General features: G+C 52.9%; 3 protein-coding genes across 6 annotated transcripts; all 3 read left to right on the forward strand.

The window, feature by feature from the left end:
• Window positions 1–2,841: 2,841 nt before the first annotated feature.
• Window positions 2,842–4,969, forward strand: LOC124501350 (MIEF1 upstream open reading frame protein). The gene is made up of 2 exons (XM_047065441.1): window positions 2,842–2,969; window positions 4,728–4,969. The coding sequence occupies exon 2, from the start codon at window positions 4,756–4,758 to the stop codon at window positions 4,966–4,968; it is 213 nt and encodes a 70-aa protein (XP_046921397.1). The 5' UTR covers window positions 2,842–2,969; window positions 4,728–4,755; the 3' UTR covers window position 4,969.
• Window positions 4,786–17,053, forward strand: LOC124501349 (mitochondrial dynamics protein MID51). Of its 4 annotated transcripts, none has more exons than XM_047065440.1 (5): window positions 4,786–4,864; window positions 11,095–11,245; window positions 12,190–12,367; window positions 12,572–12,834; window positions 13,450–17,053. In XM_047065440.1, the coding sequence occupies exons 2-5, from the start codon at window positions 11,102–11,104 to the stop codon at window positions 14,254–14,256; spliced, it is 1,392 nt and encodes a 463-aa protein (XP_046921396.1). In that variant the 5' UTR covers window positions 4,786–4,864; window positions 11,095–11,101; the 3' UTR covers window positions 14,257–17,053. The 4 variants fall into 4 exon arrangements, with proteins under 4 accessions (XP_046921396.1, XP_046921392.1, XP_046921395.1 ...); XM_047065436.1 differs by lacking the exon at window positions 4,786–4,864 and adding an exon at window positions 4,996–5,082; XM_047065439.1 differs by lacking the exon at window positions 4,786–4,864 and adding an exon at window positions 6,965–7,048.
• A 3,208-nt stretch (window positions 17,054–20,261) lies between these two features.
• Window positions 20,262–22,383, forward strand: ATF4 (activating transcription factor 4). Its single transcript, XM_047066564.1, has 3 exons — window positions 20,262–20,461; window positions 21,063–21,383; window positions 21,470–22,383. The coding sequence occupies exons 2-3, from the start codon at window positions 21,155–21,157 to the stop codon at window positions 22,297–22,299; spliced, it is 1,059 nt and encodes a 352-aa protein (XP_046922520.1). The 5' UTR covers window positions 20,262–20,461; window positions 21,063–21,154; the 3' UTR covers window positions 22,300–22,383.
• The last annotated feature ends 1,440 nt before the right edge of the window (window positions 22,384–23,823 follow it).

Genomic DNA, 23,823 nt, shown 5'->3' on the forward strand with positions numbered 1-23,823 from the left:
AAAGTAAGACACGCAAAGCTTCAATCACTTGCCCCATGCCCGTCGCCGCCCCACTGCCCCTTTCAAAGGCAACTAGACTTGACTGACCTGACTTGGGGAAATGGTCTCTCTCTCCCAGTCCCTCTACCTTTCTAGAAAATATCCCTTCATCCATTCACTCCGCAATGAAATGTCTACTATTGGTGCGAGTCACGGCTCTGATGAACAAGGGCTTCCCTCTTGCCCTCCATCCGTGACCCCATAACACACCATTTGCCAACATCCAGATGTGCGACTGGGAGTTAGGTCAAAGCTGCAATATCTTAGAGATCCCAGAGGACCCTTTGTCCCATCCACCCGGCAGAGCCCTGACATTTGGGGCAGTGCTCCTTGCCAGGGGTCTCAGACCTACAAAGGCACCATGGATGTGTGCCTGCCTCGCTTCTCCAACCCCCCCTCCCCCCGCCATTGTCTCACGGGAGCACTGAAAACAGGAATGAGTGCTCTGAGTCTGGAAGTAAAGAAAAGACCCAGAAGAGTCTGGGGAAGCTGATCTGAAAGGCAGGCCCCCCGGGGGCCTCCCCCCTTCCGTCCTAAAAATAATATTCTATAGAGCAGGAGGGTCAGGAGGGATACGAAAGGTCACCTAGTCTTCCAGCTGGAAATGTCACCAAATAGATTTATTTGGGTCACAAAATTATTTCTTTATCGAGCAAAGTAGGGCAGCCTGGAAGAGTGGAAAGAACACACGTTTTGGTGTAAGACAGATATGCGTTCCACCGCGAGCTTCCCAGCTGCCTGGCTCAGTATCAGAGAAATTAGCAAACCTCTCTCAGTCTTGGATTTCTCATCTGTAAGATGGGGATAACGATGCCTACCAAGCAGGGCCGTTGGGCCTGGACATAATACAATGTTTGCAAAGTAGTCAGTCCAAATGGCTGGCACACCAGAGGCGCTTCATAAAGGCGGCTGTAAGTGCTGGGGCCGCTGCACTGGAGCGTGAGGGAGAGAATTGCTGAGTTTCTTCCTCCAGCCCTGGGGGATCCAGCCCCAGCCTAAGAGCCCAGGCTCCACACCACCATTGGTCCTAAGTCTTAAGCCTCCCTCCTTGAGGCCCCCAACTGGGCCCTCCCTTTCCCGGAAGCCCTAGGGCTCACCGTCCCTCAGTGCTGCGGGGCTCCCCATGTCACAGGGAAGTCTTCCCTCATCTGAGTGGAGACCTTAGGCCTCTGGAAAACAGCCTTCTTCTGGAACACGCGGAACATGCTCCTAACTGAGTGGAGCAGGGAGGCAGCAGGGTAGTTGCTCAGGCAGAAGCCGGAAGCCTCGGTGACCCTTCTCTCTCACACCCTACGTGAGCAGTGGCTCCAGCTCCAAAGACTTCCAGGATCTGACCACTTCCTCCCTCCACTGCCGCCTCCCCTGGTTTGAGCCCCTGTCTCCCCTGGGGTCCTGCAACAGCTTCCCAACAACCTCCCTGCTTTAGCGCTTGGTGCATTTGGTTCTGCTCAAGCCAGACCGACCCTGCGACAGTGGAATTCAGGGAGGGACCCTTTTCACCAAGACGGAGCAGAAACGGAAGAGGAAAACCCCGGCTCCTCCTAAAGCCGAAGCCGAAGCAAAGGCGTTGAAGGCCGAGAAGGTGGCACGGAATGGTGTCCACAGCCACCAAAAAGGAGAAGATCCGCATGTCGCCCACTCCGTGTAAAAGAGCAACGCCCTCCCTCCCACCACACTCCCTTCCCTCCATCCTTCCACCTGCAGGAGGGCTCCCAGCTCGCCTCACCACCTGCGTCAGCCCCCACTAGATGACACAACTTGATCCTTCTGTTCCCTGCAACACCGGTGGCAGTGCCCTGCACGTTAGAGACCCCTGAGGAGGACTGGATGCGTGAATCAATGAGTGGATGGTAACTGCTCCTCAACGCCCACCCCCTCCTGCTGGATGCCCCGTTAGTCCCCACAACAGCCCCAGGCGGAGGTTAGGAAACTTGCCAGAGGGCAGAAGTCCTTCAGTGGTGCAACTGGAACCGGGGGTCCCCAGGGGCCTGACTCCCAACGCTCCTTGGCTTCGCTTGGCACCTGGACACGCTGCGGGCAGGGGCCTCACGGATTCCAGAAGGTGTGGGTCGCGCCCCCAGATCTGGTGAGAGACAGAGAAGCAAACGGGTACATTAAACAGCAGTGCCCGGCAAATAACTGGTGCCAGTAAATACGATTTGTTGTTGAAAGGGTTAGGAGCCCCAACAGCAGTGTGCAGACATTTCTGTGCGGCCCAAAGGAGGCGCCTGTGGTGGACGCCCGAGGAGGAAGGTGTTGGAAAAGACGTCCGGAGGGAACAACTGCGGTGGACCTTCAAGGGTAGGAGTTTGCCGCGAGCCGAAGGGCCCGGGGAGCAGGAAGAGCCCCGAGGGGTGAAAAGAAAGCGATCTGAGAAAAATGGGACTCGAGGAGCTTTGAAAGCCATGACAGAGAATAGTAGTAGTGTCAGACTTCCCCAGGTGTCCCCACGGCCCCAGCCCGAGATCGGCAGTCGGTGCTGGGGTCTGACCTGACCGCCTGACAGGTTACGAGGCTGGCAGCAGGTGGGGGTCGGCCCGACACAGCCCGGTCGCTGGACGGCGAGGCCACCCGGGTGCCAGTCTGCCGCCCCACTCCCGCCCACGGCGCGCTCGCTCTCCGGGTGGGCGGGGCCCGAACGGCCTCGGCGGACCGGTCCCTGGGGGACGTCACGCACGGAGGCGGGACCGAGCCCGCCTGAGGGGGCGTGGCCCGACGAGGCTCCTGGCCCCGCCCCGAGAGAGGCCTCGGCCGCGAAGAACGGAAGTCCTTCCGCCTCCGCCCGCCCCCACGCTCCCTTCAGTCCCTCCCCTCAGCTCCGTGCGCAAGGTCGTGTCCCGGAAGTGAAGGGGCCATGTTGGTGGGTGACCCCGGGAAAGGTACCCGGCGAGAGGCGAATCGCGAGGAGTGGTAGCGCGCGCAGTCCGCGGGTGAGTGCGGGGAGGAGCCGGGGCCCGGGGCTCGCCGAGCCTCTGCGCAGGGCCGCGCTGGCGCCCCCCACCCCAACCCGGCCAGCGGGGGTCTCGCCCAGACCGCTCTAGTTTCCTCCCGGGAGGCCGCTCGGTGGCCGCGCCCCAGCCTCCGGAGGCCTCCCGGGGCGCCCCCGAGCCGGCCTGCCCCAGCCCGGGCCCTCCCCATCCCGCCTCGGCCCGGCCCCTAGGGTCGAGGCAGGAACTGGGGACCGACCAGGGCTCAGTCGCCCAATCGCCGATCGACCTTGTAACAGCCCTCGCGTGACAATCGCCTCCAACCTCATAAAGCACTTTTCCTGTTGAGTTTCTGGGTTCATCTCTCCCATTCCGGGAGGCCCTTGGGGCCGAGGGGAGCTCTTCTACAGTTGAGGAAAAAAGGACAGGGACAGTGGCTTTGCTCGAGCTCGCGCAGAAAGTTGGTGAGGCCGGACGCAGATGGCTAACTGACTTCGGGCCCAAAGTTCAGATCTTTTTACCAAGTACCTCCCCCATTCGATCTCATTTCTTTATTTTTTGAAATAGGGGTGATCATGTCTCCCACATAGGGACTTTGCTTCTTTCATCCGACTTATTTTTTGAGGCCCTTATATGTGCCAAGCGCTGTGCTGGGAAAGTTTGTAGAGCACCCCTGGCCTACGTGGTAAGGCCCCAGCGAATGGTAATTGTCCTTACAGAGGCAGGCAGAGTTGGGGGCAGGAATGCAGCCCCCCTTTCCAGCTATGTGCCTGTGGGCAAGTTACTTCCCTGTGGGAGCTTCAGTTTCCCCCACTTAAAATGGGGATGAGGACGCTGGGGTCGTTGACAGAATGAGACGCGTTATTCTGTGGAATGTGCCTGAAACATGCCTGATACATAGTAAACCCTCCGTAAGTGTTCACTGTCAACGTTAGGACCCCTGACCACCTCCTAGGTTTCTTCATTTAAATGTAATGGATGACAAAGCATTTTATAAATGACACTCCGTATTTGTGTAAAGGTTCATTGTTACTGAAGGCAGATGGTGGCGGTTCACGCAAAACTAAATCTATTTATTGGGCTGGGGGCCACTAGTAATAGCCGGCCGTGATAGCGTGCTTCTTTGTAGGTGCCAAGCACTATTCTAGACCCACTTACATACATTAAGTCATTTAATCCTCGTACCAACCGAATGGACAGAATACAGTCTTGCTCCTCATTGTACAAATGGAGAACTGAGGTTAGCGCAGAGAGGTTAAGAAACTTGCCAGGGTAATCACTGCATAAGCGGTGGTGCCAGGATTCAAGTGTGGCTGAGAGTCCTTGCCTTCAACCACTCTAGACCACCCCTCGTAGTGGAATTCTATTAGAGATGCTATATGTGCATTATCTCATGCAGTTCTCAAAATAACCCCATGTGGTAGGTACTCTTTAACATATAATGTCATCTGCATTTTTTTTTTTTTTTTTTACCACTGAGGAACCTGATGCTCAGAAGGGTTAAGTACGTTGCCCGGAATCATATGGCCGGTAAACGGCAGAGCCAGGATTCAAGCCCTGGCCCTTCAGCATAACCTGTACTTTCCCAGAGAGGACACTGGGAGGCTGGGGTCTACTTCTAGCCCTGCCACTAAGTCATGATGTGACCTTGGGATCTCTGAGACCCAGATTAAGAACCCCTGAGTTTTAGATAGTCTCTATATAGACCCTTCTATCGTTAATTCTGATTCTAGGCTTCTGTTTTTTCCCTTCTGTTTATAGCTTGACGCCCAGCCCCCGCCAGTCCCCCATGGCCCCATGGAGCCGAGAGGCGGTGCTCAGTCTGTACCGGGCCCTGCTGCGCCAGGGTCGAGAGCTTCGCTACACTGATCGAGACTTCTATCTTGCCTCCATCCGCCGTGAGTTCCGGAAAAACCAGAAGCTAGAGGATCCTGAGGCCCGGGAGAGGCAGCTGGAAAAGGGCCTGGTCTTCCTCCACAGCAAATTGGGGGGGATTATTTAGGATCCCCTTCTTTCCCCTCTCCTCCTAATTCCAAGGGAAAGAGTTCAAAGGTGTCTTCATAGACACTCCTGCTCTTTCCCATCCCTACCTCACAGATGCAGTAAGCAGTCTCAGGTAGGTAGACACTTAATCCTATAGGTTTCTTTCTTTCTTTTTCTTTTTTCTTTTTGATGCAGGGGGCCAGGAGAGGGGACAGTTTCTTTTCAGTGACCATAGTCTTTCAGTCATTAGAAATCATTGGAGGAATTAGAGACATTAATAGAAGTAGGTTTCCTTATTGAGAAAAAATAGGCCTTGCGTTTCAAGGCCCGCCAGAATAAAATTATTATCACCATTTTATTTCCTGGAACATTTTACTTCTGAAAATGTTACAGAAGATCCTGGTTAAAAGTATTAGAGCTCAGTTCCAGGCTGGCTCACTCTCAGTGGATTGCGTTACCTTATGGGTCAAGATCACATTCCCCAGACATGACTATATTCTGTTACAACACGGCCTACAAAGCAAGCATAGTGTGTGTGGACTTCAAGGGACCGTGTCTGGGTTCAAATCCTGGCTCTGGTGCTAATAGCGGTGGGACTTAGGGCAGATCACTAGACTTTTCCAAGCTCCCATCTCCTCATTTGTAATGGAGAGAACAGTACCTACTTTGTGCAGTCATTTTGAGAATCCAATGAGACTGCGCACACACAGCACTTGGAATGGTGCTTAGTAGGCAGTAGGTTAGCTCTGTTTACTCCTGATACCAGTGTTAACAAGAAGTCCCTCTATAACCTAGTGATTATATTTAGTTCGGCAACTTTTCCAGAGGGCCTTCTATGGCCCTGGCATGTTCCGGCAGGCTCTGGGATAAAGGTGAACGATACGGTTCATCGAGGGACTTGGTCTGATGTGGAGATGAACGGAAAGTAATTCCAGTGGGAGCAACTCTGTGCCAGGGGGTCACATAAAGAGCTTAGAGATGGGGACGAGGACGTAATTCTGCCTGAGGAGGGAGGTGGTGGGGGGGGTCATAGGTGGCTATAGAAAAGGGCCGTTTGAGGTCCGCCTCAAATGAGAAGTAGAAGCTTGCCATGCAGACAGCCAGGAACGGGCAAATATGGCGGTGGGAACGGTAGTCTGGAAACTCGAGTCTGCTGTGGCGGGCACAGCACGCCTGTGAGGCGAGTGGCGGGAGTTGAGGCCGGGCCGAGTCTGCAAGGAGACCGACCCCCCTGGCGAAGAGATTGTGACATCCGATAGGAGGGGGACGGTCACAGCTCTGGAAAGCAGGGGAATGGCACAGAAGAGGGATCGTGGCGGTGGCCGTGTGGAGAACAAGCTGCTGACGAGAGAGCGGAGGCAGCAAGTCCGGCCGGACGACCCTGAGCGACTGGGGTGGTGGGGCAGCTGCGCTTCCGTAGTGTGCGCGGCAGCGGGGCTCGGTGGCCAGTTGGCTGAGGCTGGAGGCAGAAAGAGAAAAACGAAGGATAACTGGGGTATAAGGCTTGCCGGCTGGGCGAGGGTGCTGCTTTCCATAGAGGGGGAAAGTGGGCGGGGGGAGCGGGGAGCCTTATGTAACGGCTTTCGGTTCTTCTCGGCCACTTAGGTTGACTGCAGACTCGCCTTGCCTTCGGCAGGGGAGGGCCAGGGGAGGGTTGATGCCCGCGGGAGCCTGCCTGCGCCGCGAAGGGTAGCGGATCCGAAAGAGAAATCGAGAAATCGTTACTGAGTCTCTGTGTCCATCTGTTTTCCCTGTGAGTTGGGTTACAGATTGCCTTCACCACCTCCTCAAAAAACCAGAAATCCACCCCCCCCATAGGGTTAACGGCTTATTTGTGCCACAGATACGATGCGATCTATGTGTCAACAGCGCTGGCCCTGGGGACACGGCAGTGAATGTGCCAAAATGCCTCCAAGAAGGTTAAGGTCTTCTGGCTCCTAAGATGTGAACGAGGCGGGGTGGCAGGCCTTAGGACTCCTCTGCACTACTCTCCGGCAGACGAGCTCTGGGTTCGGATTCTGGCCGCGCAGCTTACCGACACGATAACCTTGGGCCAGTGACTTAACCTCCGCCTCTGCTTCCTCATCTGTACGTTGGAGGTAACACTGCGACCCCACGGTGGCGGCGTAAGGATTCGGGAATTAACACGTGTAACGTGCCCGGCACGGTGACTCAGCGAGTGTCAGTTGGCCTCGTGTGCGCTCGAGCCAGACATGTTGAAGTCCTGTGGCTTTCTCAAGTAAGAGAAGTTGAAATTTTCACGGTTCTGTGCGGTCTGCCTCCAAAGCTGCAGGGCCACCGTTACGCCTCATCCCCGCTCCATCGGGGCCATGAGTATGTCCGTTCCCGTTTTTGTACCTGGGGCGACAGGTTAAATAACTGGCCCGGAAATGTCACCGGCGCTGAGACCTTCCATCCCCAGCCCTGCCTGCCATGTCAGTGCTCCTCCTCCTTCTTTGTCCTCTTCTTTTTAAAAAACGTTTTCATTAGTTTTTAGTGTAGAGCTCAGTGGCAGTAAGAGTATTCACACCGTTGGGGCACTCGCGGGGCTCAGTTGGTTAAGCATCTGACTCTCGATCTCAGCTCCGGTCACGGTCTCGCGGTTCCTGGGATCAGGCCTCACGTTGGGCTCCGTGCCGACTGTGTGGAGCCTGCTTGGGACTGTCTCTCCCTCTCTCTGTCCCTTCCCTGCTCATGGGCATGTGCTCGCTCTCTCTCTCTCAAAATAAATAAACTTAAAAAAAAAAAAAGAATATTCACATTGTTGCATAACAGATCTCCAAAACGTTTTCATCTTGAAAAACTGAAACTCTAAACCCAGTAACCAACAGTTCTCTTCCTTGATGGCACTGAGGAGCCAGGCTCCCCCACCCCCCACCCCCCTCCCCCTTCCCCATCATGCCAGGTGGATTCTTGTGTCCTAATAGGCAGGCTAAGCCACAGAACCGGAGTAGACAGTGTACGGTAGATAAGCAGTCTCGACTGAAACAAGTTAGGTTTTAGAACAAGAGCTTTTATCTCGCTGTTGAAGCTCATGGACATTCTCTCTTCTCCCTGGTCACCGGTGGCATCACCTGGTCCACAGATGGGGGGAGCACACGGCACTAGACAAGGGAGAGCCTTCTCACAAGCTGCCAACTTAATGGTCTGGGTCTGAAGTGTGGAAGAGCATCAGTGTGAGCTTTAGAGGCCATTTCTTAGCTCTATCTCAGAAGGTAGGATGTAACTGAGAGGACAGTCTGGATTGCTGCCTGCCTTCTGGAAGGTGACCTTTTGTCCTGTGAATGGAAATCGTAAAAGACTTCACGATAGCTCGTACTTGTGGGGTACTCTTCCAGTTTATAAAGTGTTCACATTCAGTATTGTTGTAGATGTTTTTTCCTCACTACAACCTTCTGATTCAGGCTACGCGGAGGTAGTTATCCCCTTTTCGTAGCTGGGGTGGTTAAGTAACTTAGGGAGGTCACTCAGCTAATAAGTCAGGGCTCAAAGGCAAGTACTCGTCCTCAGAGTTTCCGGCTTGAGAACTCAGGCTCTTTTCTGTTATGCCACATCACTGCTTCGTTCTTACCAGTCATCAGATGGGCCCTGGGTTAAATGGCCCAGGGAGGCTCCTTCTGGCTTTCACTTGGGTGGAGGACATCCCCTTCTGGTCCTGCTGCCTCACGTTCAAGGAGGTGCCTGCATCCAGTGTTTCTATTATAAACATATCAGTAAAGGTTCTTTTGTTTAAAAGAAAGAAAATGGGTGTGTGGGTGGCTCAGTCAGTTAAGCGTCCAACTCTTGGTCTGGGCTCAAGTCTTGATCTTCCAGTTTGTGGGATTGAGCCCCACGTCGGGCTCTGCACTGATAGCGCGGAGTCTGCTTGGGATTCTGTGTCTCCTCTCTCTGCCCCTTTCTTGCTCTCTTTCTCAAAAACTAACTAAATAAAAAGAAAACACTGGTCATTGTTATGTGTGGGGAACACATGTGTGTAAAGTTCTACTCTGTCCTGATTGAATTACTCTGCTTTGGCCAAGTTTGATCTGTGCCATCTCTGTCTTAGTGGCCACTGGAGGGACGATGAGTAGTGTTCTTCCCTGACCCCACCTGTAATGTATAGTTTAACTCTTCCCATTGGCCTTGCTTGCTCTGTGCAAGTGGGAACGTATTTCATTTGGCCAAGTAGTCTCCCATTATGTCCCTAAGCCCGAAGCTTCTGTTGACTGGAAAAGGTAGAGAAAAGTGCCACCAAAGTTGTGAACTCTGGTTAGGGAAAAATATTTTTGGACTTGACAATGACTCTTAGTTAACTCAGTTGCTGGAAGTAGTAGAGTCAGAAACGTTTTCCCTTCCCTTCCCTTCCCTTCCCTTCCCTTCCCTTCCCTTCCCTTCCCTTCCCTTCCCTTCCGGGGGGGGGGGGGGAGGATAGAGGCAAGGGCCAGGAGAGGTGAAGCCAGCAATACCTAGTTGTAGCGGTATTAGAAAGAAGGTTACTGGGGCGTCTGGGTGGCTCAGTCGGTTGAGCGTCTGACTTTGGCTTATGTCATGATCTTGCGGTTCATGGGTTCGAGCCCCGTGTCGGGCTCTGTGCTGACAGCTCAGAGCCTGGAGCCTGCTTCTGATTCTGTGTCTCCCTCGTTCTCTGCCCTTTCCCCATTCATGCTCTGTCTCTGTCTCAAAACTAAACATTTAAAAAAGAAAGGAAAGAAAGAAAGAAAGAAAGAGACAAAGAAAGAGGGAGGGAGGGAGGGAGGGAGGAAGGAAGGAAGGAAGGAAGGAAGGAAGGAAGGAAGGAAGGAAGGAAGGAAGGAAGTAGAAGGTTACTTACACTGGAAGATGCACCCAGGGATCCTGTCTCTATCCTGGGCATGTTGGGACCCCGAGTGGTGCACAGCTGGCTTTCCCTGTGTAATATCTGGGGTGCTGGACGCGGGAGGTCGGAGAGCAGCAGTGGTAAGAGCAGCGCTCAGATCTGCACTGCTTTGCCATCCTTCCTCTGTGTCGGACCCATGGTTCTCACGGGCTTATGTGGGGACGCGGGGAACTTCAGTCAGGATGACTTCATTGTTGCCAGGGAGCAAGTGTGTGCTCCCCTTGCCGGAGCTCTGTACGAGAGGCCGCCTCTTTGGTCTTGAGCCCATGAGCTCCTTTTTAGTTCATTTTTCAAGTGCATTTGGGTAGATGGGTAGGTGGGTGTGTGTGTGTGTGTGTGTGTGTGTGTGTGTGTGTGTGTGTGTGTGTGTTTTCCCAGTTAACAGCCAAGCCTACAGCGTCCTCGGGGTTTACACTCAGTGTCACCGTGCCAGCCTCACCTTGTGCCCCCCCGCCACCCGAACACTTTCCCCAAGAAGCAAAGCATTTGTCAAGTGGGAGTGTCCACAGAGTTATTTTTCCCTTTGGACCTTTCTCATGTGTGGACTTGAGGTTATGTCTCCGTGTGCAGTAGTCTGATCCATGTTATTATTATTTTTTTAACGGTTTATTTTTTTTGCAGAAAGTAGAGTGGGAAAGTTTGGTGTGGGTAAAGGGTAAACATGATGGTAGGAAAAGCAGCCTATTAGGAGCTGGAATCCTGAGTTGTGGAGGTGACTCTGCCACTCCCTGTCTCTGGGACCTCTGGCAGGTCACCTCCCTATGTGTGAAGTGACGCCATGGGACTGGATGAGTGTCTGCTAACCTAGTCTATTAGGTTAGACCTTCTCAGGTCTCACCTTACAGGCAGTGGTAGCCAAAGGATCAAAACAATCTATGCTACCGTGGTGGGAAGGGAGAGGGAGAGGGTTGAAGTGCATGGTAGGGTAATATAATATAATATAATATAATATAATATAATATAATATAATATAATATAAGAAGGGATTGATGGACACTGAGCTAAGGCTTTCTCTTTCTACAACCTCAGTAGATTGGTGGAGAGATTTTGTTCACAATGAGCGTGATCCATTCTCGCCGCCCCCCCCCCACCCCCCGCATATGCAGATATGTCATGGGGCGTGGTATCTCTCCCTTGACCCTAGAGCATGCAGGCTAGAGGCGGGAGGATTTGGGTTGCTGGAATTCATAGAATGCCCTGTCCCTACTGCGGCGTGGCCTGATGGGGGAGGGAGGAGGGGTGGCTCTTGAGTCCCAGGTGGTGATGGCTGTGTTCTGACTTCGTCCTCAGGTGAGAGATGGCAGGCTCTGGTGAGCGCAAAGGCAAGAAGGATGACAATGGCATCGGCACGGCCATTGATTTCGTGCTCTCCAATGCCCGGCTGGTGCTGGGGGTGGGCGGAGCAGCCATGCTGGGCATCGCCACACTGGCAGTTAAGCGGGTAAGTGGGCGCAGCCAGGGCCAGGGGTGGGGGAGGCGGATGAGGCTACCTCTGTAAAGTGGAGCTGACCTCGAATGAGCCTCGGATACTGCTAATGGGGGCATAACCTGGAAATCTGACATTGTTAGATGAGCCCATAGGAGAACTCAGCAAGTCTACTTCTAGGACTCCGCCCTGAAGAAATCGGTGGCAATACAAATAAGTCTATCCCAGTGAGTTAACAACTACAAATAACCAAAATGCCCTTCCTTAACTCCCCGATTTGAAATAGCAACACTCCCACCACATACCCACTTTCTATTTCCCTTTTCTACTTTATTTTTCTTAACATCTATCTCTGACTGCGTACGTCACATTTAACCTGTTTATTACATATTGCCTGTATCCTTCCACTGCACTGCAGACTCGTGCGGGCAGGGATTGGGTCTCTGTGTTTTACTGCTTGACTCTGTGCACCTAGAACAACACCTGGCACGTAGGAGCCACTCGGTAAATATCCGTTAAATAAATGAATCCGTGTTCAACATTATGGTACGTTCATAAGGTACAATGCTGAATAGTCAGAAAAGGTACATAGTGTTGACCACTGGGTTCGTTTTCAGTGACAGCGGGGAGATAATAAAAAGGATGAGTGAAAAAAATCCAGTTTTCCAGTTTCGCAAGTATACGTAGAGTAGGATCCTAAGTATATACCTACATACTTCCCAGCAGGAGCCAGACCAAAATATTAACAGTCGTGTCTGTGTTGTGTCCTTACGGTAGATCTGTTTCTTGTTTGCATCATTTAGTATTTCCCGAGATTCTCTGCACGGAGCACAGTGTTCCATAATCTAGAGTAAAACTAAAGTTATTGAAAAATAGTAGTCGAACCCCCTAGGGCAGAGCTGCTGAGAAGAAGGGAAACAGATAGGAAGCTTCCTATGCCGCGGCCTCTGCTATTTCAGATGTACGATAGGGCGATCAGTGCCCCTACCAGCCCCACCCGCCTGAGCCATTCAGGGAAGAGGAGCTGGGAAGAACCGAACTGGATGGGCTCACCCCGACTGCTGAACAAAGAAATGAAGACAGGCCTGAGCCGGTCCCTGCAGACCCTTCCCACAGACTCCTCAGCCTTTGACGCAGGTGAGGACAAGGCCCCCGCCCCTCCGGGGCCTCTCTCTGGGTGCTCAGTACCGCCCCCCGCTTTCAGCAGACCTTTGTTGAGCGCCCGTGTGCCAGGCACCGCGCTCGCACTTTCGTGCCAGGCCCTCCTTTCCGGGGCCGAGGCAGCTGTGGACTGAGCGAGCGCGGGAAGAGCTCATGTGCCTCTCTCTCTTGCCTTGGCAGATACATTCTGCCCGCCCCGGCCCAAGCCATTGGCCAGGAAGGGCCAGGTAGACTTGAAGAAGTCACGGCTCCGCATGTCCCTGCAGGAGAAACTTCTTACTTACTACCGGAACCGGGCGGCCATCCCTGCTGGTGAGCAGGCTCGGGCCAAGCAAGCTGCCGTGGACATATGTGCCGAGCTCCGGAGCTTCCTGCGGGCCAAGTTGCCGGACATGCCGCTCCGGGACATGTACCTGAGTGGCAGCCTCTATGACGACCTGCAGGTACCAAGGTGGTTCTCACGAAGGGTAGGGTCGGGTGCTGACCAGGATGCTTTTCCGGGGGCGCTTGGGGGGCTCAGTCAGTTGAGCGTCGGACTTCGGCTCAAGTCACGGTCTCACAGTTCGTGAATTCGAGCCCCGAGTCGGGCTCTGTGCTGACAGCGCGGAGCCTGCTTCGGATCCTCTGTCTCCCGCGCCCCACCCCTGCCACCCCTCCCCGGCTTATGTGCGCATGAGCGCTCTTCACGCTCTGTCTCAAAAAAAAATAGTAAAACATTTAAAACAAAAAAAGCCGTTTCTCAAGAGTGCTCTTGGTACAGAAGATCGGTGTCCCAGGCGTGCCAGAAAGACTGAAGTCTTAGGTCTTACTGTTTCTGAAGTCCACCTGCTGCCGTAGCCCTTGTTGTGTCTTCCTTAACCCTTTCTGTTTTTTTGTTGTTTTGTTTTTCTTTTTTCTTTTTCTTATTCTGACAGACCGGGGTTCAAATCCTTGCTCTGAACCAATTCGTCGTTTCCTTTATTGATGGGGGAATACAAGATGGTGGGACCTGTGTTTGGGGAAAGTTCTCTCTTGAGCAGATTAAATCCCTCAAAACCTTTTTAATTGTGCTCCAACAGGTGGTGACAGCTGACCACATCCAACTCATCGTGCCCCTGGTGCTGGAGCAGAACCTGTGGTCGTGTATCCCTGGTGAGGACACCATCATGAATGTCCCCGGCTTCTGCCTGGTTCGCCGTGAGAACCCGGAGTATTTTCCTCGTGGTAGCAGCTACTGGGACCGCTGCGTAGTAGGGGGCTACCTTTCCCCCAAGACGGTGGCAGACACATTTGAGAAGGTAGTGGCTGGCTCCATCAACTGGCCAGCCATAGGGTCCCTCTTGGACTACGTGATCCGACCGGCACCACCCCCAGAAGCCCTGACTTTGGAAGTGCAGTATGAGCGCGACAAGCATCTCGTCATCGACTTCCTGCCGTCGGTGACCCTCGGCGACACCGTCTTGGTAGCCAGACCACACCGGCTGGCCCAGTATGACAACCTGTGGCGGCTGAGCCTGCGGCCCGCAGAGACGGCACGCCTGCGGGCTCTGGACCAGGCCGACTCGGGCTGCCGATCTCTGTGCCTCAAGATCCTCAAGGCCATATGCAAGTCCACTCCGGCTCTGGGCCACCTCACTGCCAGCCAGCTCACCAACGTCATCCTCCACTTGGCCCAGGAGGAGGCTGACTGGTCTCCAGATATGTTGGCCGACCGATTCTTGCAGGCCTTGAGGGGACTCATCAGCTACCTAGAGGCCGGAGTCCTGCCCAGTGCCCTGAACCCCAAGGTGAACTTGTTTGCAGAGCTCACTCCTGAAGAAATAGATGAATTGGGATATACGCTCTATTGCTCCTTGTCTGAGCCGGAGGTGCTGCTGCACACGTAGGGCAGGTGAAGGCCAAAGTGGACGTCAGGCGGTCAGACCCTGGCTTCTCCGTTAGAAACACGTGGCTGCACAGCTGGTGCCTCACAGGGTCCCTAGGTGCCTCCTATCTTGCTGGTCATCGCCCCGGTCACTTCATGCTGATTAGAATGCCATCTCTTTGCCTCTTTTCTCACCCAGCCCTTTCTATTTTTGTTACCAAACACTGTGCTCCTACTCCTCCCCGCCCCCTTGCTCCAGGCTGACTTTTCTGGAATGAATTGAGAAGGTGAAGCACTGGCCTGACCTGAGCTGCTGTTTTGCAATTTGGCCCAGGTTTTCTGCTCCTGTCTGCCCTTTGGCCTGTTTTCTTTCCAGTGTCCCTCTGTCTGTTCCTCTTGTTCACGCCTTCTGTTTTGCTTTTCTCCCTGGAGCATATCTGCCCCGTCAAGATGTTGCCTTTGAGTTGAATGTCACCGAAGAGTTCTGATCGGCACGTTTCCGAGCTGAGCTCTGCAGAGTGAGCGCTCAGACGCTATTTAGAATTTCTGGGGTTAAAACCGGGAGAAGAGCTGGCTCTTGACCCAGGTTCCTGGAGAAGCAGCCCATGCCCCCCACGTCCTGACCAGCTCAGATTCCTAAGTGCTGAGAAGGTCCCTCCTGGGAACACGGTTACTGACCCACGCAGGAGTGAGGCTCAAGATAAACTGGATGCAAAGTTGCCTGGAGATTGTGTTTTTTAGTGGCCATCTGTGAGGGTGCCGCGGGGGAGCTGGAGGTGGTGAGGGGGGCCTGGGGAGGGTGCGTGTGCCTGGTGTCTAGACCTCCCCTTTGGCTGGTCCAGATCAGCTGCGAGAGCGGAGTGGCAGGAGGACAGGAGGAGGACGAGGGAGGGAAGGGGCTGCCTGCCGGGGCACCGCCCCCCCCTGCACAAGTGCTGTTGTTCAGTGTTCAGCCCCTTCCTTGCTTGTTGCCAATTAGGACGAAGCCTTCGAGGACACAGCCTTGGGGGAGGTTGACAGGTGTCTGAACACTAACTGGAAAATCCAGTCACCAGTCGAGGCTTGGTGACGGAGTTTCTCCCCCATCAGGCCCCGCCCCTCTAGGATGCTGCCTCAGAGCAGGAACCGGCCCAAAGCCAGCCCTTCCTTCCCCAGCTTCTGCCACAGGAACGTGAGAGCCGTGCGTGCCGAGCCCCCCAGGCACCGTCGAAGGGCGAGCAGACTTGCGCTGACCTCTTCCCCGCCCTGTCTCAGCCCGCTCCTGGGGAGACTGGTGCTACCTAGGGAGAGAGTTCGTGGATAAAACACGGGGGGGGGGGGGGGGGAGGGGGCGGTGCAGCTTGCTCCGCCCCCTCTTATTTCAGCTGCTAAAACTGCGCTGTGTATATTGCAAAGTATCCTGAGGGTGGGGAGGAGTGTTTAATACACGACGTCTGTGCGTCTTGTGTTGTGCTTTTGTCCTGTCCGTGGCAAGAAGCCAGTAATAATTGTTTCTGATCTGCCCATCCAGTATTTCGTTCTCCCATCAACTTTTATTATTTTTTCTATTCTTCCTACCTCTCCATCGGTGAGATTCTGGTGAAGCTCTCCACAGCTGTCTCGTTCTTTCCCAACGACAGCAGCATGAAATGACTCTAAATAGCATTGAACCCTCAACTACCTTTGAATTTAGGGTAGACGGTCCTGCCCGCTTCTTGTCATGGGTTAGGAGGGTGAACTAGGGTTAACCTCGACTCTATTGGGAAAAATTTCCTGCTCCTCTCTATGTATGCAGAGGTTCCTTAAAGTGGCACAGCTCTTTCATTTGTATGAAGCTCCTGAGAGAGAATGAAACATAAAAAGCCCGGAACCCTGAGAGAGATTCTCTACCCTGGCTGTTCATCAGAGTCAAATTAGGGCTTAAAGGAAATCTCTGTGCCTGAGTGCTGCCCTCGGTGACTGGCCTGGAGGGGATGGGGTGGAGCCTGACCTTGGTGGTTCCGGAGCACGGAGCTCGCTTCTCGGATCCATTAGAGGGAAAGGAGAGGGGAGGCTGCAAAAGAGTGGGTTAGTCTTCATTGAGGTAAAGCAGTCGGTTTTCCCAATGTATTATAGAGTCTAGTTTTCTCAAGCTGGCATCTCTGACCAAATTGCATGTAAAGCATTGGAAGGAGAGCTGGAAAGAAACAAAAGATTTTAAAGACTTAAGCCCAGATTATCAAAGCCAAGTGTAACTGCCATTTGGTTTTATCTCTTTTCTTAAAGAGCAACACAAGGGCATCTCTGTCTCTTAACTGTGTTTCACAAAACCAAAAACCGTGGCTTTCCCATTTCACAAGCAAGAACCACCTGGAAGTCCTCAGAACAAGAAGCAGTGGAAATTCTTGGCCCTGGTCCTAGTGGGTTTGGTGACTGAGACTGGGCAAGCCTTGTAAAACGTGGAAGATTGTCCAGTGTGTTGAGGTTCTTGGATGGAAGAGGACAACATTCTGCACCCCCTCCCGATTGTTTTAATCTTTGGGGAAGGACGTCGTGCCTTTCCCCACCACTCTCCTGCCTATGTACCCAGTAACTCCCACCTTTGCCTGAAGTCATGGCACCAGCTCCTACTTCTCTGGAAATTTTTTTGCACCATTTATGTTAGCAAACCACAGAGTTAGCCTAATGCTTAAAAATATACTCATTGTCTCAAAAGCATAATCCATTCCAGAGTATATTTTGATTTTTTCCCTGGTGCCCCTTCCTGAAAAATGAGTTCAGGATAACAGTATTTTTATGATATGCTTTGTCATGACTGTTTTCCCCCTTCAAATAAATGATCAAAGTTAACGTTTGGAAAAGCTGTGTCGAGGCCTATGGTCTTTCCTCCTGGGTCTCGGCCCCTGCTGGTCTCCCTGTTCACATCCCAGATTAGCTGATTTTGCTCCCTTGTACTCCAACTTGAGAACTCCCATGGTTTTGACAAGGAATTAGCTTCATGATCACAATTTCCTGGAGAGGCCCCAGCGGGGGTTCTGTAAGTAGGGAAAACCTGCATTGTGTTGGAGTCCTCTGCCGTAGTCTGTCTTCCTTGAGGCTGTGACCTTGCCTGGAAACTTGTGTTCACAGGGTTTCTTAGTACTCTGCTCTTTCTGCTAAAGGTCCAGGCCAAAGACAATGGTAAGGGACACTTAAGACTCGATCTGTTAGGCTGTGGCCCTTTTAGACACTGCTGGTTCTCAGTGGCCAAAATACTAGGTGAGTTTTTTGTTTTTTGTTTTTTTTTTAATTTATTTTTGAGAGAGCAGAAGCAGGGACAGAGGATCTGAAGTGGGCTCAGCGCTGACAGCAGAGAGCCCTATGCGGGGCTTGAACTCCTGGGCTGTGAGATCACGACCTGAGCTGAAGTCACATACTTAACCAACTGACCCACCCGGGTGCCCCCCCCAGATGTGGGTTCCGAGGTGGAGTCCAGCGTGTTTACCTTTTCGTTCAGATCACCTTGTAGTCTTTAAATTCTTGGTCCCTGAGGCCAAGTCCACAACTTGCCTTCCAGTCACTTGCCTGCCCTTCAGTAGCAGTTGATACATTCAGCTGGTAGATTTGGAATCAGTCACTGGTCTTTGTGTCCCACCTTGGCTAGGTCCACATAGAAGTAGCTTCGCCCTGAGACCTGGGGAATTGCTATCTTTTATTCTCCTTGAGGGAGAAAGTAAAGCTGGGGAAAATGATGTCCTTCCACAGCATGGAAAGAAAAAATAAAAATCTCCTTTCCCACAGCGTTGACTTGTGTGTGGTATGAAACATTTTCCTACAGGAGCGGTACTGGTTCTCCATTCTCAGCTAGAACCTCGGAAGTGCTTGATCTGGGTCTCCATGATAGAATGGATGGGACAGGTTGCCCCTGGAGCCATTCATCAATGACCTCTGCAGTGTCAAAACTGGGGCAACATTACTTTCTTTAATTCTCAACCTCCTGCCTAGTCATCTGTAAGGAGGCACTGACAGGTCTTCTGATACGTGCCCCATGGGTTCTTCGGTACACCTTGGAAGACTTGTGTAATGGTTCAGGGATACTTAAGTGCCTTTGCACGTAAGACTAGATTTTATATCTTGACATTTGTGATTTCTCCAAAGCAATACAAAAACCATACTTTGCAATATGCTTTACGTGTACCAGTTGTTGGTTTCATCAACTCAATAAATACTAGTAGTCCTCCGAGGAAGCAGGATGATGATAAAAGGAAAATGGGGAGTGGGGATTGGGAGGTCAGGATCAGAAGACCTGAGTTCTAATAATAGTAATAACCATTTATTGAGCATTTATCAGCACTTTGCTCAATGCTTTCCATACATAATCTTACTTCATTCTAAGCATAAGGATACTCATCATTAGCCTCATTTCACAGAAGAGGAAACTGGCTCAGCAAGGACAACTTGCGTAACCAAAATGTCTCAGCCACTAAATGGAAGAGCCAGGATCCTTTTGGAGTTGCTTCTAAAATCTGTCTTCTAAGCCCTACCCCATACTGCCTCCACGGAAAGCTGTGTGGCTTTGGGCCACACACCTCATCGCATTAGTTCGGTTTGCTGTTGTAAAGAAATCGTTGGGCTAGACTGAATCAAAGCAGTGAACGGACAAGGACAGCGCTCCCCACATTTTTTGACCTCGCAGCCTTGCTACAGATAATTCTACGGCCCCCCGAAATGGAGGCAGAAACTTAAGGTTTCTGCCCCCACAGGGCCTGACTGGGGAAGGGGACTGGAGGATGGTGAAGAGCTTTCTTGGCACTCTTCGCAGCTCCCCGATAGAGAGCAAACTGCAAGCCCTACCCTGGACCGCTGCTTCCAAACACACGAACCCTCCTGCCCCCCGCAAGTGGGCGTGGGTTTTCAAGCTTCTCTCATTAGCGGCATTAGGGGGACTTGCTGAGAAGTGGTTAGGTTACACCGGGCAGTCGCAGAATTGGGCGTTAACTGACAGTGACAGATACCAGTTTAATAAAATCTCTTGGGGCAACTACAGCTGCATAAACCAAAAGAAGTTCCTTTGTGATAGACTGAATACTTTTACTAGAATAGCAAACAGTTTAGCAGGTTGGGTACGTAAAAATACCTTAAACTGGGCTATAGATTATGCATCTTCCCGCCTGGACTTGAGAGTTGACAGTAAGGATGCAGAGTTGGCCCTTTATGGTAGGTGGGCATGAAGCATTTGAGATCCCGACCAAGGTCGTCTGCCCTTTCAGCTACTTAAGGCCTTGCATATGGTGGAAATGCATACGAAATGCCACTTCCTTTCCCCTAATTTCATGTAGGGCCTGAAACTGGATGCTAATTCGGAGATTCACTGAGGGGGGCAGGAAGGGGCCACACGGGTTCCGGCCTGTCGTCACCATTGAACGCTCTAGATCGGGGAAGGAGCCGGCGCAGCCACGGGCCGCTACGTGTGCGCAGAGTTGCGGAAGCCACTGCAGCGGGAAATTAACCGAGACTGGCCCACCGAGAACAGACTCCAGCAGCGGGAACCTCACTCACCACTCCGCCCCTTCCCGCTCAGACCTGGGCTCTCTCAGCGAGAAGCCCTCCCACCTCGGGCTCAGAGCCAATAGAAAATCGAGATATACATGACTCACCATGTCTAACCAATCAGCTCGACGCTCGCTCTCCGCCAACATCTCGCGCGACAACCAAGCGGCCTCGAACCTCACAATAAAAACCTTCCTTGGGCAGAAAGACTTCTCTCCCCGCCTCCGAAGCTAACACCGGAAGCGAGGTGTGTCTGAAGAATCCCTCCGCGCTCTTCGGCTCCAGAGGGGAAAGTGACTCTTTGATCTTAGTTGCCGTGTAAAGTAGTGCGCCCTTTTCCTTTCTTGAGACTCTAAAAATAATTCACATTCTTTTCACAGCTACCTTCTGGACATAAAAGTCGTAGGTTGGAGATAGTAGGGCGTCGGAAGGGCGAAAATGAGTGGGTAGGGGGCGTGGGTCACGTGACCGGGGCGGAAGGATATGCCCTGTGATGCGTCCTCATAGAGGCAAAGTCTATAAAGGACCCACGGCCGGCGGGCCGCGGCCATTTCTCTCCCTCCCGCCTATAAATGTAGAGCTCCTTTGCAAGTGCGCGTTCTCCCTCCTCCGCTCCCCCAGGGTCCGCGGCCGCCATGGCGTATTAGAGGCAGCAGTGCCTGCGGCAGCATTGGCCTTTGCAGCGGCGGCAGCAGCACCAGGCTCTGCAGCGGCACCCCCCCAGCGGCTTAAGCCATGGCGTAAGTATCGGGGCCGGGCCGCTCTGGCCGTGCTCCCGCGAGTCGGCGAGGGCATTCGGCTCGCTTGGGCGCGGCCTGCGGCCGGCGGCGTCCCGGAGGGGGAAGCGGTTTTACGAGCGCCCGAGACGCGTGACCCCTGTTTGGGTGTCCCCGAGACGCCGACGCTTCTGGGTTGGGGAGCGCGCCCCGTCCCCGGGGATAGAAGTCCTCGACGACCCTGGCCTCCGATTCAGGGGCGCCTCCCCGTCCGGCTCCCAGCAAAACGTGGCAGGAGCCAAGATGGCGGCGGGGCAGGGCGGTGGCGCGGTGTGAGTCATGGGCGGGTGTGGGCGGGGCCGGCGGTCCAGGCCGTATTTGGACTTGAGGATGGCGCGCCTTCCTCTGGCGGCCGGTGGGGGGACGGCCCAGCCCCGAGGGCGTCCATCTTGTGCGGCTTGACCGGGCGGCGAGGAAGGTGGACGCGATGGCTCTGAGGCCACGTGTTCCCGATTCTCTGCTGCCGAGTGGAATTCTAGTTTGGCCAGTCTCCCTCCAGGATGAAAAGATGAAGTTCTGGGACCGGCTGGTCTCTAGTGGGACTTGGTTTCTGGTTTCTTTTCAGGCTTTTCACGGCATCCAGCAGCAGCGTTGCTGTAACCGACAAAGACCTCTTCGAATCAAGCACATTCCTCGATTCCAGTAAAGTCCCGCGACATGGCCGAGATGATGAGCTTCCTGAGCAGCGAGGTGTTGGGGGGGGACTTGATGTCCCCCTTCGACCAGTCGGGTTTGGGGGCTGAAGTAAGCCTAGGTCTCTTAGACGATTACCTGGAGGTGGCCAAGCACTTCAAACCTCATGGGTTCTCCAGCGACAAGGCTAAGGCGGGCTCCTCCGAATGGCTGGCTGTGGATGGGTTGGTCAGTGCCTCAGACAACGGCAAGGGTGAGTAGGAGTCCTTTGCCTGCCGGTGGGACCTGAGCGTCGGGCTTGCTGCCTTGTGTATCTGACTCCTTTTCAATCTTTTGCAGAGGATGCCTTCTCCGGGACAGATTGGATGGTGGAGAAAATGGATCTGAAGGAGTTTGATTTTGATTCTCTGTTCAATATAGATGACCTGGAAACCATGCCAGATGAGCTTTTGGCCACTTTGGATGACACATGTGATCTCTTTGACCCCCTAGTCCAGGAGACGAATAAGGAGCCCCCCCAGACCATGAACCCAATTGGCCATCTCCCAGAAAGTTTACCCAAAACAGACCAGGTTGCCCCTTTTACCTTCCTGCAACCTCTTTCTCTCTCCCCAGGGGCCCTATCCTCCACTCCAGATCATTCCTTTAGTTTAGAGCTAGGCAGTGAGGTGGATATCTCTGAAGGAGATAGAAAGCCAGACTCTACTGCTTACATTCTCATGATCCCTCAGTGCATAAAGGAGGAGGATGCCCCCTCAGATAATGATAGTGGCATCTGTATGAGTCCTGAGTCCTACCTGGGGTCCCCCCAGCATAGCCCCTCCACTTCAAGGGGCTCTCCAAGTAAGAGCCAGCTGTCTCCATGTTCCCTCTGTGGTTCTGCCCGCCCCAAACCCTATGATCCTCCTGGAGAGAAAACGGCAGCAAAAGTAAAGGTGGAGAAGTTGGATAAGAAGCTGAAAAAAATGGAGCAGAACAAGACAGCAGCCACTAGGTACCGCCAGAAGAAGAGGGCGGAGCAAGAGGCCCTCACTGGCGAGTGTAAAGAGCTAGAAAAGAAGAACGAGGCTCTGAAAGAGAGGGCAGACTCTTTGGCCAAGGAGATACAGTATCTGAAAGATTTGATAGAAGAGGTCCGAAAGGCCAGGGAGAAGAAAAGGGTCCCCTAGTTGGGGTTGTCAGCGGAGTATGTGCTTGTACATAGGCTTGTGCTGCAGCTGTGTGTTGTAATAAATTATTTTGTAGTGAAAGTACTTCTGTGAGTTGTGCTTGCTTTCTGATCCCTGGTAAGGCAGCCTTACCAACCTTGGCCTGGTGGTTGTGATCACCCCGAAGGGAGGGATTGGTTCAACTTCGTCGGACTTCGAGCCCCCTGCGGTAGGCTGCTGGGTGTTTTTCTCGAGTGGGGTTCAGGCCAAAGAGCTTTACCCTGAGGGAGCTCGTGGCCAGGAGGTACAGCCTGGCTTCTGCCTCCTGCAGAATTGTGATCTGTCTTTAAGTGCCCAGATAAGGCCTGCCTGAGTCAAAGTTTCTCTTCTAACTTTCACATTTCTGTAGAGGCCTCTTCCCAGATGTCAGAGAAATGGGTCTTTGGTTTTTGCTGGGAGTTGAGGACCAACCTGTAGCTTGAAGTTCCTGGCCAGAGCTGAGCTGTAAGGCTGGCAGATGTCAGGACAGTACCAGGAAGCCACACTACTGCAACTTGGATTTCTCAAGTCTGAGAAGTCGTCCTTTGTCTCAAGTCCATCCTGGTCAGGTCACCTCGTCTTGTGGGTCTAGCTCTCCAGGGAGGGAGCCTTGGTTTTTTATCTCCATGGCAGTGTTTGAGCCCTTAATGTGTATTCTCAGTTCTGTGATAACCCAAAGGGAAACCGGTGCGTGAAGGAGCATCAGGCTCTTAAACCTGTTTTGCCCCTTGAGTTTGGAACTGGATGTGTGTGCAAGGGGAGGGGAGGCCCATGTTTCCCTGATTTTCCCAACACCTAGTGTTGGAATACAACCAATGACCCAAATGGGAACATTACTCTGAGGCATGGGGTGGGGGTGGGGGGGTCACAATGGACCTTGGGCCTGGTACAGGTCTTACCTTGAGGTGGTAGAGATCCCACAAGGCTGTGGGTCTCTCCCCACAGTTTACTCTGCAGGGACCACCCATCTAGGTATTCGTATCACAGACAAGATCCCACCCCCACCCCCCAGCACCATTTAAGCAGCTTAACTGCAGCTAAATATGTGGGGATTTACTGGTTGAACAGCATCCGCTCAGCCTCACACGTTGAGGTTACAAAAACTAAGTTCTATTCAATAATTTTTTTTTAAAGACCGCAGAGGAGCTTAAACTCAGCAACTGTGAGATCATAACTTAGGCCAAAGTTGGATGGAAGTTGGATGTTCAACCCACTGAGCCACTCAGGCGTCCCTAAAATGCCTGTTTTTGTTTTTTTGTTTTTTTTTAAGTTTTAATGTTTGTTTTTGAGAGAGAAAGTGTGTGTGAGAGCAGGGGAGGGGCAGAGAGGGACACAGAATCCAAAGCAGGCTCCAGGCTCCCAAGCTTGCCCGCACAGAACCTGATGTGGGGCTCGAATCCACACACCGTGAGGTCGTGACCTAAGCCAAAGTCTGACGCTTAACCGACTGAGCCATCCAGGCGCCCCTAAGATGTCTTAAAAGATTTTTGAGCTGGGTGGCTTGGA

The sequence above is a fragment of the Lynx rufus genome, unplaced genomic scaffold, assembly GCF_022079265.1.
Source record: "Lynx rufus isolate CCGP_SWC_20201006 ecotype Redwood Valley unplaced genomic scaffold, mLynRuf1.p SCAF_7, whole genome shotgun sequence".
Taxonomy (NCBI): domain Eukaryota; kingdom Metazoa; phylum Chordata; class Mammalia; order Carnivora; family Felidae; genus Lynx; species Lynx rufus.

What these genes read in the sequence shown, in the direction of transcription:
- LOC124501350 (XM_047065441.1), top strand. Translation starts at nt 4,756, where the DNA reads ATGGCCCCATGGAGCCGAGAGGCGGTGCTCAGTCTGTACCGGGCCCTG.
- LOC124501349 (XM_047065440.1), top strand. Translation starts at nt 11,102, where the DNA reads ATGGCAGGCTCTGGTGAGCGCAAAGGCAAGAAGGATGACAATGGCATC. An exon ending in CTCCTCAGCCTTTGACGCAG is followed by an intron (nt 12,368 to 12,571) that starts GTGAGGACAAGG and finishes TTGCCTTGGCAG; the next exon opens with ATACATTCTGCCCGCCCCGG. An exon ending in GCCTCTATGACGACCTGCAG is followed by an intron (nt 12,835 to 13,449) that starts GTACCAAGGTGG and finishes GTGCTCCAACAG; the next exon opens with GTGGTGACAGCTGACCACAT.
- ATF4 (XM_047066564.1), top strand. Translation starts at nt 21,155, where the DNA reads ATGGCCGAGATGATGAGCTTCCTGAGCAGCGAGGTGTTGGGGGGGGAC. An exon ending in TGCCTCAGACAACGGCAAGG is followed by an intron (nt 21,384 to 21,469) that starts GTGAGTAGGAGT and finishes AATCTTTTGCAG; the next exon opens with AGGATGCCTTCTCCGGGACA.